Source organism: Salmo salar, chromosome 29, assembly GCF_965601325.2.
Source record: "Salmo salar chromosome 29, fSalSal1, whole genome shotgun sequence".
In the NCBI taxonomy this organism is placed as follows: domain Eukaryota; kingdom Metazoa; phylum Chordata; class Actinopteri; order Salmoniformes; family Salmonidae; genus Salmo; species Salmo salar.
Window position 1 is genome coordinate 4,336,127 of NC_138319.1, and position 19,491 is coordinate 4,355,617.

The following is a 19,491-nucleotide window of genomic DNA, read 5'->3' on the forward strand; positions in this document are numbered from 1 at the left end:
ACCCCATCAGTCATTTCAGGCCAAGGCACTTTGCCTCTCCCCTGCTGGTCGTGTGTGTGTGTGTGTGTGTGTGTGTGTGTGTGTGTGTGTGTGTGTGTGTGTGTGTGTGTGTGTGTGTGTGTGTGTGTGTGTGTGTGTGTGGAAAACAAAAATAGATACACTTTGGTTCCTTTTCAACCTGGCTAATCTGAATGATTATGTTTGTTGGTTCAAGTGGTGTGTCTACTCAATACAGGTGACTTTGAGTGGCTTTGCAAAGTCGCCACAGCTTTGGATCATGCCCTGATAGGTCTGCTCCTTTAAGAAATGGTTAATGTTGTCCGGAAACTACGAGCACAAGGCAACAGTGGAGAAGTTTGCAAGCAGGCGAAAGTGAATTACAGTCGTACTTGCGTTCCTATACAACGAGAGTTTGCAATTGAGCAAGACTACTCGGAATCGTCAGTTTCTCTCCGGACAGCGTTCGTATTTACTTTTCTAAAAGAAACAGTAGGCGATCTTAGGTGATTGAAGATGACTTTGAATAATGCATTAGAGCGTGTGGAGAGTTGACATTCTAAATACTTCGGGAAAATGATGTTCAAATGTATAGTAACGCCTGATGAGATTTCTCTCGCAAACATTAGCGTTTGTTAGAAATAGCAGTGGACAAATAAATAACTTTCACATCAGAATATTCGGGGACATCAGCCATAACTTGTCATATCGTTTAAAATTCAACAGTGGCATTGGTAAGTTCATTTCACGGATTGTTTTTCCTCTCACCAAATGACTAATTTAAAAATTTAAAAATGTTAATGTTTCAACGCATTCTTTGTTGGGCTGTTAGTTTTGTTCATAAGTGCAATCAATCAATTAACATTGCACAGTAGTGCAACAAAAACATGCAGCGCTCCCCTTTGATTGCGCACTGTACGCTATCTATCACGTCACATTTGGAACATGCCCTGATTGTTCAATTAACCTGAGCCGCGTTGCACGGATCTATGGCACGTGAATCGGCAAATTTGAATCGAACTGTAATCTGCACTTTCGATCATGTTGTCAACAAGGCAGGATGGTGCATCATCCAGAAACATACATCTCTTTTCCATAAAATATACACCCCCTTTACTTTTTCCAAATCTTGTTGTTACAGACGGAATTTAACATTGATTTACATTGAGATTTTGTGTCACTGATATACACACAATACCCCATAATGAAAGTGAAATTTTGTTAGTAGAACATTTTTGAACATTACCCAAACAACATGTCACCTAATACCTCAGCATCCAGGACTGGAGTCCAGGGGAATGGGCCTAACAATAGGCAGGTAGCCTATATATCTTGGGAGAAAAGACTGCATGTTATATGTTGATGTTCTTTGCTGTGGTCTACACCTAAAGCCATACACACAAGCTGGACCTCATTCTGCACTTAGCAGCCTCTTCTTTTGAGGCTTTGTGATAAACACAACATCATGAACACACACAATAACAGCACATACAGTTCGCAAAGGCAGCTCTAGCACGGCAGAAATTTGAAGAACTGACTTGTTGGAAAGATGGCATCCTATGAGGTGCCACGTTGAAAGTCACTGAGCTCTTCGGTACGGACCATTCTACTGTCAATGTTTGTCTATGGAGATTGCATGGCCGTGTGCTCGGTTTTATACACCTGTCAGCAACTGGTGTGTGCTGGAGTAGCCGAATGCACTAATTTGAAGTGTTGTCCACATACTTTTGTGTATATAGGCCTATGGATGGGGTTTACCTAGGTTTAATGCCCATCAGTTACCTAAGTACATTTGTTGTTACAGCCTGAACTTAAAATGGATTCAATTGAGATTTGTCACTGGCCTTTACAAAATATACCCATAATGTCAGTGGAATTATGTTTTTGGAAATTGTTTACAAATTAATACAAAATGAAAAGTTGAAATGTCTTGATTCAATAAGTATTCAAGCCCTTAGTTATAGCAAGCCTAAATAAGTTTAGGGTGGTGGCTGCCTCATGTTATGGGTATGCTTGTAATCGTTAAGGACTGGGGAGTTTTTCTGGATAAAAAAAGAAACAGAATGGAGTTAAGCACAGGCAAAATCCTAAAGGAAAACCTGGTTCAGTCTGCTTTCCACCAGACACTAGGAGATGGATTCACCTTTCAGCAGGATAATAACCTAAAACACAAGGCCAAGTCTACAATGGAGTTGCTTACCAAGAAGACAGTGAATTTCCCTGAGTGGCTGAGTTACAGTTTTCACACATCTACTTTAAAATCTATGGCAAGACCTGAAAATGGTTGTCTAGCAATGATCAACAACCAATTTGAGAGCTTAATGGGCAAGTGTTGCACAATCCAGGTGTGGAAAGCTCTTAGACTTACCCAGAAAGACTCACAGCTATAATTGCTGCCAAGGTGCTTCAACAAAGTATTGACTCGGGTGTGTGTATGTAACAGTGTAGGTTCCGTCCCTCTCTTCACCCCAACCTGGGCTCGAACCAGGGACCCTTGCACACATCAACAACTGACACCCCACGAAGCATCGTTACCCATCGCGCCACAAAAGCCGCGGCCCTTGCAACGCAAGGGGAACAACCACTTCAGGTCTCAGAGCGAGTGACGTCACTGATTGAAACGCTAACTAACTAGCCATTTCACATCGGTTACATGTACATACTTTTCTTTATTTCATTTTCAACAAATTTGCAAACATTTTGAAAAGCATGTTTTCACTTTGGTATTGTGTGTAGATGGGTGAGGATTCAGGCTGTAACACAACAACTTGGAATAAGTCAAAGGGTGTGAATACTTTCTGAAGGCACTGTAGGGAATACTGCCATTTGGGACACAAGTCCATTCTACTGTAAGTCTCTCTGATCGCATGTCCTCTTTCTGTCTTGCTCTTGAGCATGTTGCTAACTGACTGACTGCTGTATATGTAGGACTCAATGCTCATTAGGCCTGTTTTCATAAACTAATTTCAGACGGCGTTGTTGTCGGTCCAAGTTCAAGGTAGAACACTGAGACCAATAAACTAGAGTGCTATGTTATTCCTCCTTATTTGGCAGGTACTGTAGCGTAGGTATAACAGTACCTGCCAAAATAAAGAACTACTCCGTAGTATAATTACAAAGACTCCCTCTTCCTATTATATTAGAGCTTTATGTTGTTGTACTACTTCACACTTGGAAGTGGTCTTGAAGGCTAATACTTTCCTCTCGTGTTTGTAGCTTGACCTCAGTCAGAGATGAAAGCATCATTCTTGATCAGTATAGGGGAATGGGATGGATGGCTGGGCTGGGGTGATGAGGGCCATATTATTACTAGTATTTACCTTCCTTTGTGATATGATCTTATTACTAAGGAATGGGTGGTGCAGTCACTACTTACCCAGCCTTGATTCTCCATAGTAACTGGAGAAGATTGTGGTTACGTCCCAAATGGCACCCTATTCTCTATATAGTGCACACATTTTGACCAGGGCCCCATCCTATGGGGCAGTTTTGCAAACAATGTGATGCTGATAACGATGACGTTTCTACCACTGAACTAGAAGGAGATTCTATTTCTATGTTTGTACCCCAAGCAACTGTACTGTCAGGTTAGGAAAGCACCACAAGCATGCAGTGAAGTAGCAGTAAATACTTTTTTTTTTCTCTCTCTTTAACAGTCAGTCAAGAAGTGATGTCAATCTGTCTCGCTGAATTTCCATGTTATGATGTCTGCAAATTATTCGCTTTTTATTTTCTGGACTATTACAAAATCTATCCTTGGTTTGTTTACTCTCAGAATTGATCTGACAACCTTATGGAATAAATTATTGCTAAAGAAACAACTTTATATTCATCTTTGAGAGAAAAAAAATCAGGATAATAACTTTAATAAAACAGGATGAGTTGAAACTGAGTCATTTGAGGATGAGTCACATGTTTTTCCCAGAGATGTTCGTCCATTAACATTTGAACTGTTATTCGTTTATCTTCCTCTCTACTCCATACAAGTTCATTGGCACCATATTTCACCACTGAAATCAGCCACTGGGGTTGTCCTTGACTTACATTTTAGTCATTTCAAATACAATTACAACAGGTGTCGACTAACAGTGAAATGCATATTCACGGGCACTTCCCACAATGCAGAGAAAGAAAATTAGAAAAGTAATAATAAATACACAAGTAATGATAACTTGGATATATACATGGGGTACCAGTACTGAGTAGATGTGCAGGGCTACAAGGTAATTGAGGTAGATATGTACATATAACTAGGAATAAAGTGACTATGTGACAGGATAGAAAATAAAAAGTAGCAGCAGCGTAAGTGATGAGTCAAAGTTAGTGCAAAAAGGGTGAATGCAGATAACTATTTGGCAGTCTCAGTTTTGTGGTAGAAGTTGTTCAGGGTCCTGTTGGTTGGTGCATCGGTATCACTTGCTGTGTGGTAGCAGAGAGAACAGTCTATGACTTGGGTGGCTGGAGTCTTTGAACATTTTTAGGGCCTTACTCTGACACCGCCTGGTATGGGTGGCAGGGAGCTCAGCCCACATATACTGGGCCTTACGCACTGCCCTGTGTAGCGCCTTGAGGTCAGATGCCAAGCAGTTACTACACCAAGCGGTGATGCAGCCAGTCAAGATGCTCTCCACGGTGCAGCTGTATAACGTTTTGAGGCTCAGTCGGCTCAGTGATGTGGACACCAAGGAACTTGAAGCTCTCGACATGCTCCAATACAGCCACATTGATTGTGAATGAGAATGTGCTCGGCCCTCCATTTCCTGTAGTCCAAGATCAGCTCCTTTTACTTGCTGACGTCTTGCAGACACTCTTATCCAGAGCGACTTTCAGAAGCAATTGTAATAAAGTGCCCATGCCAAATCTTTTCAGCCTCCTGAGGGGGAGGAGGAGTTGTTGTGCCCTCTTCATGACTGTGTTGATATGTTTGGACCATGATAGATCCTTAGTGATGTGGACACCAAGGAACTTGAAGCTCTCGACATGCTCCAATACAGCCACATTGATTGTGAATGAGAATGTGCTCGGCCCTCCATTTCCTGTAGTCCAAGATCAGCTCCTTTTACTTGCTGACGTCTTGCAGACACTCTTATCCAGAGCGACTTTCAGAAGCAATTGTAATAAAGTGCTTAGTCGGCTCAGGGATTCGAACCAGCGACCTTTCGGTTACTGGCTCAACTCTCTTAACCGATAGGCTGCCTGCCGCCCCGACATCTGTAGCGCTGTCTGTTGAACTGAAGACTAACAGAGGATTAGTAATATGGCGTCAGATGAAAGCGATGACTGGAGCTAGGCCATAGTATGACTGCATGGTAAGCACTGTTTTGGATGACTCCCTAATTGTCTGTGGTGTGGTGGTAGAAACAGGAGAGCCTAACCGCTGTCCCAAATGGTAGCCTTTTCCCTATATAGTGCACTACTTTTGACCAGTCCAAAAAGTTGTTTGGGTACCATTTGAGAGACGCATGGTGTTGTTATATGACCATTGTATCACCTTGGCAACTGGACCCATCTTAGTCCCTTGACCATCACAGTCCATCCATCCCATAATGCCATAGCTGGCCTGGACTGATCTAGCCCCTTCACACCTGGGGATGATTATCTATGAACCCCCCCAGTATAAGCTAACATCGTCGGACTAATACTCGGGCTCTCTGAATGTGTTCCCAAATGGCACCCTATTGTGAACTACTTTTGATAAGGGCCCATAGGGCTCTGGTCATAACTAGTGCACTGTATAGGGAAGAGGGTGCCATTTGGGATGCAACCTTTGTGTTTGCCTGTCAGCCCAGTATGTGTATCCAGAGTTCCAACCTCTGTTTCAGTGAGGAACTGCTCTGCTGTAGCCGTGGTTACATAGTCTGTTGGGGTTCACAGGCCCTCAGCCTCCTCTCCTCCTCCAACACAGACCCTCTTGTTGTGGGGATTGGAAGCACATTGAGTGCCCTGATGTTGGACGTTTGCTCTGCTCTGTCTCCTCTGTTGTGAAGAATGAGTCGGTGTTTGGTGAAGAGGGTCTCCACCTGTCTAATGTAGCCTTAAAGCAGCAGAGATACAGAGCAGGATGATGCCATAATGACTGTGTGCGTCCCAAAAGGCACCTCGTTCCCTATATAGTGCGTTACTTTTGACCAGGAGGACTCACCCTGTGCTGTGGTCCCTCTGGCTCCTCTCTCTCTATTAGGTTCTGATGAAGTTATGCGATGGATGAGAGGATAATGTTTCGGGTGGGCTTTGTTGCCATGGTGATGTGTGTAAAACATCTCATAAACAATGTTGATTGATACGTACAGAATGTTTAAATGATAATGCCTGAGAAGCTGGTATTTGGAGGATATATTGCCACGGGTGTTGTTAGGCCCGAGACAAGGCCAAGTGCCAATATATCCTCCAAACACCGGCTTCGAGGGCATTATCACTTTTATACAATGGGTTACCAACATATTCAAATAATAATTTACACATTTTCATTAAACATTATTTTGATGAAGTTATTCATACCATTTTATCCTTCCACAAGATATAGTCCCGACACAAACCTAGGGGTCCTACCCAAGCCGGCTGGTCGTTGTTCAGTGTTTTGTTCTGTATCTACTGTATTGACGCGACCCAGTCGTTCGCTTTAAATGTTCCATTGCCATACTGGCTGGTAATGTTCTTATCCCTTGCTTGCTAGCTAGCCAACTACGGCTAACTTAGTCATGTCAAAAAGTAATGCGCCAGAATAACAGCAACGGAGCTGCATTTGTGTTTGTTCAAGCTGTTTTCTAGTGACATTTATTTGGATACATCCATAACAATGAGCTAATGAGGCGCGATTTTGCCTGGCATAGAAAATGTGCTCTCTCGTCAGGACACTGTTGCTCAGTGGAGCTAGCCAACAACACATCTAACACAATCACTTCAAACTAAAGCTGGAAAGACTGCAAACTAGTTGCCCTTCATTTTGTTCTACTTGTTTTCTATAGATAGATCTTTGTGTGTGATATATATATATATATATATATATATATATATATATATACTGATTCATTATTTCGACTGGCTGAGAAAAGCTGCCTGCCTGTCTCTCATCCTGACTCCCGACACGCTCATTACTATGGGACAGCGGTGGATCGAATTACAATGTTGCAAATGTCGGAGAGACAGACAGCAAGTTTTATACAAATTTCCACTGTTAAATTAAATGTTAGTTAAAAAGAAATGTGAGATAATGTCTAGAGGCTTTTTATGAGTGGAGAGCAAGTTTATAAATTGCCTGGCTGGGCTGTTGAGACAGTGGATCAGCTGTAATGGAGTAAGTGGGTATTTTGCCTTCATAGATTTAGCTGGTGGTAACTTGTGGAATAGACACCGGCTGGAATGAGCTTTTAACCAGTCAGCATTCAGGATTAGACCCACTCGTTGTATAAAATCCCTCAAACAACACCTCTCTGTGTGTTCTCCAAAAGTACAACAATATCCAAAATACAATGTATGAATAATGCTATAGCAGGTCGGATGTTAATCCTGAAATCTCCCCAAGCAATTTACAACTATGTACAGAAATAATTATTCTCAATTCCACCCAAGTTATCACATAAAACCAACCACATGAACTCAATTGGTTTGCTGTGAGTATGTTGAGGAACTGCATGGTGTTATCTAGAGTAGATTACTTTTCCAAGAGGTAACAGGGCATTCCTGATCTGCTTTGAAGCTACTGAACAGCAGCAGCATTGCAGGGGAGGTGCAGTAGAGGGCCTGGTGCTCGACCAGCCCTGGGCTAACGGCAGGGTCATGTTCATTAGTGCATGGTAACCAAACGTTTTGTAAAAGATAATGAAAACGGTGTATCTCATTGAAGACATTCATAAATCCAGGAAAATCCTGAGTGCCATAATTCCAGGCCCATTCATTTGTGCGGTATTCACATTTATGGGACTAAATGCTATTTGCAAGCCATATTATTTCCCTCCCTACCCCAAGAAATCTGGAGTTTGCACACACATTATCTACTTTAAGTGTTCACTAATGTGAGGGACAAAGGCAATTAAACAGTTCCTGGGTTTCAGGCTGGCAGGCACTCAGATGTTTGGGTTGGAATGACTGATGATCACTGCATAAACGGTTGCTGGTGTCTGCCTCTGCCATAAATCACATTGAGATCTTAGATTAGACTAAAGCATCAAAACATTGTGAAAGAGGGACTGTATAGCAGGTGTTCATAGTAGGTTTGTTATGTCAGCTTTCCCCTACGCTCTGAACCTGGGATGAAAGTCAGAAAATCACCTCCTGCTAAGAAAGCACCTCTTGCCAGGGTGGAGTACTAGGCCTATATGCTTCACTGAGGTTGACTGTATAGCCTGCGGGCTCTAGTTCTCACAGTAGGAAGATGGTTAAATCATCTTGCTGGGGTCATGGCTGTCTTCAACTCTAGAAAGCCTCTCTCTATGTAGCTCTCTTTCACTGTTTCAGGTATGTCAGTCATTCGCTACATTTTTCAATGACATCTTTTGTGGCATGTCTCCACGGTGATGCAGTTGGTGGATCAACAACAGACCTCAGCCATGTGGAGTAGGGATCTAAACATTACACCCCCCCCCCCCCCCCCCCCCACTGCTGCTGCTGGATGTAAGGGGGGGGGGGGTTCTCTGTTTTTTCAGAAGGGTTATCCGAGCTGTGTGTGTGTGTGTGTACGAGCCTCAGCCTAAAGCCCAGCCCATGCAGCATGGAATCTCCACATGATTTTTCAATTACCGTGTCCTCCAAAGTCTGACGGTCTTTTTGGGCCATGACCAAACACCCCCACTATCCACAAACACAAAGACGTAACTCACTAACCCCCTTTTAATGTAACCTTTTTCCCCCAGCAGTTCTAACTGGAACTGGTCATGTTGTATGTATGGGGATGCGGTGGAGATATTATGTTAAATCTTTACTAAAATAGTTCTGGACTCCGTTTTGAACCCATATCCTATAGTCAGATGAGCATGTCAGACTTAAACTCAGCAAAAAAAGAAAAGTCCTCTCACTGTCAACTGCGTTTATTTTCAGCAAACTTAACATGTGTAAATATTTGTATGGAGTTAGCAAGATTCAACAACTGAGACATAAACTGAACAAGTTCCACAGACATGTGGCTAACAGAAATTGAATAATGTGTCCCTGAACAAAGGGGGGGTCAAAATCAAAAGAAACATTCAGTATCTGGTGTGGTCACCAGCTGCATTAAGTACTGAAGTGCATCTCCTCCTTATGGACTGCACCAGATTTGACAGTTCTTGCTGTAAGATGTTACCCCACTCTTCTACCAAGGCACCTGCAAGATCCCGGACATTTCTGGAGTGAAATGGCCCTAGCCCTCACCCTCCGATCCAATGGGTCCCAGATGTGCTCAATGGGATTGAGATCCGGGCTCTTCGCTGGCCATGGCAGAACACTGACATTCCTGTCTTGTAGGAAATCAAACACAGAACGAGCAGTATGGCTGGTGGCATTGTCATGCTGGAGGGTCATGTCAGGTTGAGCCTGCAGGATGGGTACCACATGAGGGAGGAGGATGTCTTCCCTGTAACGCACAGCGTTGAGATTGCCTGCAATGACAACAAGCTCAGTCCGATGATGCTGTGACACACCGGCCCAGACCATGACTGGACCCTCTACCTCCCAATCGATCCCGCTCCAGAGTACAGGCCTCGTAAAGCTCATTCCTTTGACGATTAACGCAAATCCGACCATCACCCCTGGTGAGACAAAACCGCGACTCGTCAGTGAAGAGCACTTTTTGGCAGTCCTGTCTGGTCCAGCGACGGTGGGTTTGTGCTTATAGGCGACGTTGTTGCCGGTGACGTCTGGTGAGGACCTGACTTACAACAGGCCTCTACAAGACATCAGTCCAGCCTCTCTCAGCCTATTGCGGACAATCTGAGCACTGATGGAGGGATTGTGCATTCCTGGTGTAACTTGGGCAGTTGTTGTTGCCATCCTGTACCTGTCCCGCAGGTGTGATGTTCGGATGTACTGATCCTGTGCAGGTGTTGTTACACATGTTCTGCCACTGCGAGGACGAACAGCTGTCTGTCATGTCTCCCTGTAGCGCTGTCTTAGGTGTCTCACAGTACGGACATTGCAATTTATTGCCCTGCCCACATCTGCAGTCCTCATGCCTTCTTGTAGCATGTCTAAGGCACGTTCACACAGATGAGCAGGGACCCTGGGCATCTTTCTTTTGGCGTTTTTTTGAGTCAGTAGAACGGCCTCTTTCGTGTCCTAAGTCTTTAGTGTCCTAAATTGCCTACCGTCTGTAAGTTGAGTTTAGTTTATCTACTGGACTGCAGCTCAAGACTTGACAGAACAGATATGGCAACATTGACCATTGCTGCCCACATCCTTTCAGACTCCGAGACCTTGGACGAATGAGCTGGCTTAGGGTTTGTAATTGATGGAAATGGGGGGGATATAAATCTGTCTAGTGAGCATTATTGGTTTGGGGGAGGTTGTTTCACTGTGGACTGGTCTGTCTCATAGTGAGTCATACAAGTGGAAGAAGTGTGAGGTTGGGTATATGAACTTCAAATGTTAGACCCACCACAACTGTAGGCTCTGGTCAAATGTAGTGCACTTTATAAATCAGGGGTGCTTACACTTTTGGGCTTGGAGGGGACAAATTATATTCAGAGTGGTGGGCAGCTAGCAGAACAAATTGACATAATTTATTTAGAAAAATAAAAGGTAAACAATAGCTTCTTATAAATGCAACATGCCCCAAAAATATTTACAGAGTTACAGTTCATACAAGGAAATCTGTCAATTGAAATGAAATAATTAGGGCCTAATCTATATACAGTAGTTCACATGAATGCGTGGATCAGAAAACCAGTCTGTATCTGGTGTGACCACCATTTGCCTCATGCAGCGCGAAACATCTCCTTCGCATAGAGTTGATCAGGCTGTTGATTGTGCCTGTGGATTTTTTTCCCACGCCTTTAATAGCTGTGCGAAGTTGCTGAATATTGGCGGGAACTGGAACACGCTGTCCTACACATCGATCCAGAGCATCCCAAACATGCTCAATGGGTGACATGTCTGAGTATGCAGGCCATGAAAGAACTGGGACATTTTTAGCTTCCAGGAACTGTATACAGATCCTTGCGACATGGGGCCGTGAATTATCATGCCAAAACAGGAGGTGATGGCGGCGGATGAATTGCACGACATTGGGCCTCAGGATCTTGTCACGGTATCTCTGTGCATTCAAATTGCCATGTCTGCCCATACCATAACTTCACCCCCACCATGGGGCACTCTGTTCACAACATTGACAAAAGCAAACTGCTTGCTCACACATCGCCATACGCTGTCTGCCATACAGTTGAAACCGGGATTCATCCGTGACGAGAACATCTCCAGCGTGCCAGTGGCCATCAAAGTCGGTTACGATGACGAACTGCTGTCAAGTCAAGACCCTGGTGAGGATGCAAATGAGCTTCCCTGAGACGGTTTTTGATCTTTGGTTGTGCAAACCCACAGTTTCATCAGCTATGCGGGTGGACTGGTCTCTGACGATCCCGCAGGTGAAGAAGCCGGATATGGAGGTCCTGGGCTGGCGTTGTTACACGTGGTCTGCGGTTGTGAGGCCGGTTGGACATGCTGCCAAATTCTCTAAAACGACGTTGGAGGCGGCTTATGGTAGATAAATTAACATTCAATTATCTGGCAACAGCTCTGGTGGACATTTGCCTTCAGCATTCCAATTGCACGCTCCCTCAACTTGAGACATCGGTGGCATTGTGCTGTGACAACTGCACATTTTAGTGTTCTTTTATTGTCCCCAGCACAAGGTGCACCTGTGTAATGATCATGCTGTTTAATCAGCTTCTTGATATGCCACACCTGCCAGGTGGATGGATTATCTTGGCAAAGGAGAAATGCTCACTAACAGGGATGTAAACAAATTTGTGTGCGAAAGTTGAGCGAAATAAGCTTTTTGTTTGTATGCAATCTTTTATTTCAGCTCATGAAACATGGGACCAACACTTTACATGTTACATTTATATTTTTGTTCAGTGTAGTTTTTAGGCTCTTGAAACAATAGATGTTTTTTAAAGTTAGCATAAAATTACACACAATCAATTCGTGGCCATATTACTTGACACCAAACAACACATTTTGATTACCAGTATTACCATATAATCTCCACCGTGCAGGCAAAACATTTTAGTGACCCCCCCTTTTGATGGCGGAGAGAAATATTTTCTGCTTTAAAGTTCATGTCCTGCAATTCTACACGTTTTACCATGTGGCAGAGATAAAACTTAGCAGTTTTAAAACAAATGTAATGTGATTATACTAATTTAGCCATTGGATGGAGAGAATGTTCCTGTTTTTATAGTTCTACACATTTTGCTATGAAATGCCATGTTCATATGATGTCTAAGTGAGTGACTTCAATTAACATTTTATTTGTTTCAAGTTTGGTAAACTAACATTGAAATGTTTACTTACGAGCCTTTCCCAACAATGCAAAGAAAAATAGAAGGATAATAGAAAGATACCACGTCAAATAAATACACAAGATTAACGATAACTTTGTGTCATACACTGAGTACCAGTACAGAGTCAATGTGCAGGGGTACAAAGTCATTGAGGTAGGTATGTGCATTTTGGTAGGGGTAAAGTGACTAGGCAACAGGATAGATTATAAGCAGCAGCGTATGTGATGAGTCAAAATAATTACTGCAAAGGGGCTCAATGCAGATAGTCCGGGTAGATATTTTAAATATTTAGCAGTAATATAGCTTGGGAGTAGAAGTCTTTTCTTGAGTGGGCTGCTTGATGAAAGCCAGTCAATATTTAAATCACACATAAATATACCTCTCTGTTGATATCGCATACTTTATCAAGCATTTCACACGTTATCCAGACTGTGTGTGTGTGTGTGTGGTAGTAGCAGGCGGCACTGTATGTTCTGATAAGCCTTGAACAGTTTACTGTCCCTGTTTTGTGTTTGAAAGGCCTCTCGCTCACTCTTGCTCTCTACCCCCTGGACTGAAGGGTTCTTTGCACATCCCCTCCCTCCTCAAATTGAGACCCCAAGATTGAGACATTTGGCCCATTAATTCTTTAGTGACACAAATACCCAGGAGACATGAATCAGTTTGGTCAGTTAAATGTTATGGTGCAATATCTCAGCCATCTGATATGTTCTATTTGGTTGACATTGGCGGGCGGTGACTTTAACTTCAATGGGCTAGGTGGGACGTTTGCGACCCACCCTAGTCAACAGCCAGTGGAATCGCGTGGCGCGAAATACAAATACTTCAAAAATGTTATAACTTCAATTTCTCAAACATATGACTATTTTACACCATTTTAAAGACAAGACTCTCGTTAATCTAACCACATTGTCCGATTTCAAAAAGGCTTTACAGGGAAAGCAAAACATTAGATTATGTCAGAGTACCCTGCCAAAAATAATCACACAGCCATTTTCAAAGCAAGCATATATGTCACAAAAACCAAAACCACAGCTAAATACAGCACTAACCTTTGATCTTCATCAGATGACACTCCTAGGACATTATGTTACACAATACATGCATGTTTTGTTCAATGAAGTTCATATTTATATTAAAAACCAGCTTTTTACATTAGCATGTGATGTTCAGAACCAGCATACCCACCGCAAACTTCCGGTGAATTTACTAAATTACTCATGATAAACGTTGACAAAATACATAACAATTATTTAAAGAATTATAGATACAGAACTCCTTTATGCAATCGCTATGTCCGATTTTAAAATAGCTTTTCAGCGAAAGCACATTTTGCAATATTCTGAGTACATAGCTCGGCCATCACAGGCTAGCTAATTTGACACCCACCAAGTTTGGGGCTCACTAAACTCAGAATTACTTTTAGAAAAATTGGATTACCTTTGCTGTTCTTCGTCTGAATGCACTCCCAGGACTTCTACTTCAACAACAAATGTTGTTTTGGTTCCAAATAATCCATAGTTATATCCAAATAGCTCCGTTTTGTTTGTGCGTTCAGGTCACTATCCGAAGGGTAACGCGCGAGCGCATTTCGTGACAAAAAATTGCAAAATATTCCATTACCGTACTTAGAAGCATGTCAAATGCTGTTTAAAATCTATTTTTCTCGTAAAATAGCGATAATATTCCAACCGGGCAACGTTGTATTCATTCAAAGGCTGAAAGGAAAAAAATTGAGAATTCTCGTGAACACGCATCTCAGTCTCACTGTCCCCAGGCTGACCACACAAACAGAGCTGTTGTACTTTGCCCAGAGACAGCAGACACCCCATTCCACTTTCTGGCGGCTTTAGAGAGCCAATGGGAGCCTTAGAAAGTGTCACGTTACAGCACAGATGCTGTATTTTCGATAGAGATGCAACAGAAGGACAACAAATTGTCAGATAGGGCACTTACTGTATGGAATCTTCTCAGGTTTTGGCCTGCCATATGAGTTCTGTTATACTCACAGACACCATTCAAACAGTTTTAGAAACTTGAATGTTTTCTATCCAAATCTACTAATTATATGCATATTCTCGTTTCTGGGCAAGAGTAGTAACCAGTTTAAATCGGGTACGTTTTTTTATCCGGCCGTGAAAATACTGCCCCCTAGCCCCAACAGGTTGAGGGAGGATGTATTTTAAATTTTTATGAGCATGGCCTTATTTCTATTACAGCATATTGGATGACTGTCATTCATATTCCATTCACCCAGCTCAATCTAACATTGATAGGTTTACATTACTATATGATAGTCGAATTTTTCCTATACCCACCATGAGGTTGCTCCAACCTAGCCTATAAATGAATGTTTACATCGTAGTCGAGAGATATTTGAGTAATCAAGGTGACAGACATTAAATACTGCCTTGCACAATCTTACCTTCATCTAGCTGATCTAGGGTATAATAATTAGGCTAACAGTTGCAAACGACTTTCTATTGGACAAATTCAGGTATGTTTATCCCCTTCTCCTTCCATTTGCTGCTGTTTTTAAGAAATGTTTTTCAACAGAATCTGCTAAATGAATACACCCTTGATCACATGCAAACACAGTTCACTTTCATAGCAGCCACATACTAACAGCATGATCCTTTTGATCGTTGTATAATATCTCGCATCTACGCACTCTCCTCTCACAGTGAGGGATAAAAGTATTTGATCCCCTGCTGATTTTGTACGTTTGCCCACTGACAAAAATGATCAGTCTATAATTTTAATGGTAGGTTTATTTGAACAGTGAGAGACAGAATAACAACAAAAAAATCCAGAAAAACACATGTCAAAAATGTTATAAATTGATTTGCATTTTAATGAGGGAAATAAGTATTTGACCCATCTGCAAAACATGACTTAGTACTTGCTGGCAAAATATATATATTAATAAAACCAAAAGCTTACCTTGACTTGGAGAAGTTCCAGTGCTGGATAGCCAGCTAGCTAACATGGAATCCCTGTCTGTTTGAGACAGTTGTTTGAGTAGGTTAAACTAGCTAGCTGCAGTTGCTAGCAAAGTTAAATAAAAAATACAACAAAAATATCTGTTTTTCTCTCTCTCATTTTTAATGAAATTAATCTGTTAGAACAGTTTTAATTTTCTTTCTCTCTCTTAGTCAACTACTCACCATATCTTATGCACTGCCAGCTAGCTGTAACTTACGCTTTTAGTACTAGATTTATTCTCTGATCCTTTGATTGGGTAGACGACATGTCAGTTCATGCTGCAAAAGCTCTGATAGGTTGGCGGACGTCCTCCGGTAGTTGTCGTAATTACTGTGTAAGTTTATGGACGAGATTGAGAACCATGTACCTGAATGGGTACATTGAACCAAGTCGATGTACCTATACTGTGGTTCTTCCTTTAAAAGTTGTGTCGTACTGTAGCACAGCTTGCGGGCTGCTGCAGAATTATATGGCACGTTATTTAAGTGTCAGCCATTGTTGCCATTAATGCTATTAGTGCTAGTTTGACCACCAGAGGGCATCTTTGAGTTGTATTTGACTGTTTTTTTAAAATTGGCTGTACTAGAGAAACATTTGTTAAAATCAATCCCATTTACTATGTTTTTAGAAATGTTGCTTAATTAATTTGATTTAATATTATGGTGTTTCTATTCCAAGAAAAATGAAACGCTCAGGGTTTCCGTTAGGAAAATATGGTGCTGTACAACGTGACCAGTCGGGAGTAGGCTACTAAGTGACTGCGAGTGAAGAGCAAAATAATCCTAACATTTCCACACCCTAATCGTAGGCTAACCAATACCCAAACGGAGACTGAGTGAAAATAAAAAATCTCATTAATTTATCAAGACCAGTCCCCATGCTTGTCTGAGCAGCGCGAAACAGTGCTGAAATAGTTGACCACACGCGGGTAGGCTTTTGCTTCAAATCCTATTATAACAATTGGATTACTTTTTGGGTGTTCCAGTAAGCAACAATTTGTTGCCTTCATTAGCTACTTTATTCCAATATTTCTGTCATTCAGTGATATTTATTCGCATTGTAATTTGTTATGGATCCATCCCGATGTGGTGAAAAAACAATGCATTTGGTGGACTTGGTAAGAGTCTATTGTCCTGCTAATAGCCCATCAAGGGTGGATGGCTTAAAATAACTTGAAGAGAAAATACTGTTAGACTTGGGGATTATGGTCACGGACTGTGCTGTTCGCCTGTGTTACACTGACCGAGAAAACCCAGGAAAATGAATAGGTACAGTAGGCCAAATAATGCTTAAATAAATCAACTGCTGGTCTTTACTGTATGCTGCACATTTTTACATTGTATTCCATTTCCAGCTAGACTATTCAAGCCATCGACTCTGATGGTTGAAGATGATGTGCGATAGGCAAAGGCAATCTGGAATCTGCTGGCATCACGGCACAACATCAACATCGCTCTAATCACAGTCTGAAGACAGCTGAAGAAACTTGAGTGGACTTATGGAAAGGCTCTGTAAGACATGTTATATACACCACCCATCAAAAGTTTGGGGTCACTTATAAATGTCCTTGTTTTTTAAAAGAAAAACACTTTTTTTGTCTTTAAAATAACATAAAATTGATCAGAAACACAGTGTAGACATTGTTAATGTTGTAAATTACTATTGTACCTGTAAACGGCTGATTTTTAATGGAATATCTATGTAGGCGTACAGAGGCCTATTATCAGCAATCATCACACCTGTGTTCCAATGGCACGTTGTTAGCTAATCCAAGTTTATCATTTTAAAGGGTTAATTGATCATTAGAAAACCATTTTGCAGTTATGTTAGCCCAGCTGAAAACTGTTGTTCTGATTTAAAGAAGCAATATTTATTTTATTTATTTAACCTTTATTTAACTAGGAGAGTCAGTTAAGAACAAATTCTTATTTGCAATAAAACTGGCCTTTTTGACTTGAGTATCTGGAGCATCAGCATTTGTGGGTTTGATTACAGGCTCAAAATGGCCAGAAACAAAGACCCTTCTTCTGAAACTCGTCAGTCTGTTCTTGTTCTGAGAAATGAAGGCCAGCATCCCGGCGTCGCCTCTTCACTGTTGAGACTGGTGTTTTTGTACGAGATCTTCAGTTTCTTGGCAATTTCTCTCATGGAATAGCCTTCATTTCTCAGAACAAGAATAGACTGATGAGTTTCAGGAGAAAGTCCTTTGTTTCTGGCCATTTTGAGCCTGTAATCGAACCCACAAATGCTGATGCTCCAGATACTCAACTAGTCTAAAGAAGGCCAGTTTTATTGCTTCTTTAATCAGGACAACAGTTTTCAGCTGTGCTAACATAATTGCAAAAGGGTTTTCTAATGATCAATTAGCCTTTCTAAAATGATAAACTTGGATTAGCTAACACAACGTGCCATTGGAACACAGGAGTGATGGTTGCTGATAATAGGCCTATGTAGATATTCAATTAAAAATCAGCCGTTTCCAGCTACAATAGTCATTTACAACATTAACAATGTCTACACTGTATTTCTGATCAATTTGATGTTATTTTAATGGACCAAAAAAAAGTTTTCATCAAAAACAATGACATTTCTAACTGACCCCAAACCTTTGAGTGTGTGTTCTTCTCTTTTTCTCCAGAACATTAACCATGTGTGTTCTCTTGTTTTGTACTGTTCTGTAGTTTCTACCCAATGATTCGTTTGACAAACAAAGACCTTTGCCTGCTGCAGGCCCTTGCATGAATCAAAGCTGGCGAGACATTCAGTGACATCATCAAGAGATATGCTGGACCCTATGTCAGAGAGGTGTTTTTGGGACCACATCATGTCTGTTGTCCTGCTAATGGCCCTTGTGAAAAATGCGTGTTTGAAAACATATCTAATATCTAAGTGGCTTTTCATCATTTATAATGCAGGGTTAATAATAATAATTATCATTGGATAACAAATCGGCTCTTGGAACTCATTAAGAAGCTGCTTAATATCTTCAATATAATCATTAATTCAGAAGGTTAACCCCTTGTTTTCAAGTCCTCTGGTGGTTACAGTCCCTGGAATGTGTAGCACCATAGTTTTCATCAAGCCAGCTTCTTTCTATGTCCATTTTGTCTGTTCTCTTTGGTCGCAATGTCATTTGGGGCGGGGTGAGGAGTACTGGAAAGGTGTGACTCCAGGTTACAATAGGCCATAATTATACAGCAGATTGCTGATTGTCCTCACTTTGATTATGATTTAGCAACATACTGTAGCACCATGACCAGGATCTCTATTCATTTAAGTGAGCAGATTAGGGCTTTCAGGAACAACGGAAAATTGTGTGTCAATTCATAAACCATGTGCCATGGAATCGGTACATGGGAAGAGATTTTCAAACTGTTTTGAAATCTATATGGCACAGCTGTCCATTTTTTGGTCCTTAAATGAAACCGTTGTCGTAACTATCATTAATGTGTTTGACTGTTATTTTATAAAATAATTACATACTACGTTCAATTATTACGCAATTAAATGAATCATGTAACAATTCATTAAATAGTAATCTGGGGCACCACGGGAAAAGTTATTTAACGAGTTACTATCTCCCAATTAAATTCTAAAGATAAAAATATCTCTTACATCAGTCACAGTCAATTAATTAGTTCTTATTTACCTTATCAGTCTCATTTTGAATGTCGCAAAATTCTTGGATATCTGCACGAACCCTAGCATAAATGATGAATCAGCAATAGTAAATAAATAATTAAGCCAATTTGTATAACTAAATAATAATTCCAGAAATATATAAACACTCACACGGTATAGTTGCTGGTTACTAACACAATACAATAAAAGGTCCCTAGTGGACTAAACCGATATGACAGCTTGTTACACAAAGTGGTGGATTCAAAAGAGAGGGAAAGGGAGAGACAAAGGAATTCCACTATTGTACATACAGCTGACAACTATGCTCATGGAAATGCGAATACTTTGCACATGAACGACCACTCATTCGAAAGAATTGCAATGTACATATTTACGTGTGTATGTCTTTGCTGTC

The 19,491-nt window shown here is 41.3% G+C and overlaps 1 protein-coding gene across 5 annotated transcripts in view; it reads left to right on the plus strand.

Annotated features, from left to right (window-relative positions):
* The first annotated feature begins 350 nt into the window (after positions 1–350).
* The window catches only part of LOC106590044 (supervillin), a 174,883-nt gene continuing 155,742 nt past the window's right edge, over positions 351–19,491 (plus strand). For all 5 annotated transcript variants that reach the window (XM_045710634.2, XM_082970651.1, XM_045710635.2 and 2 more), the window contains exon 1: positions 351–731. In XM_045710634.2, coding sequence (XP_045566590.2) covers positions 602–731 — 130 coding nt within the window. In that variant the 5' untranslated portion in view covers positions 351–601. The remainder of the gene's footprint in view (positions 732–19,491) is intronic.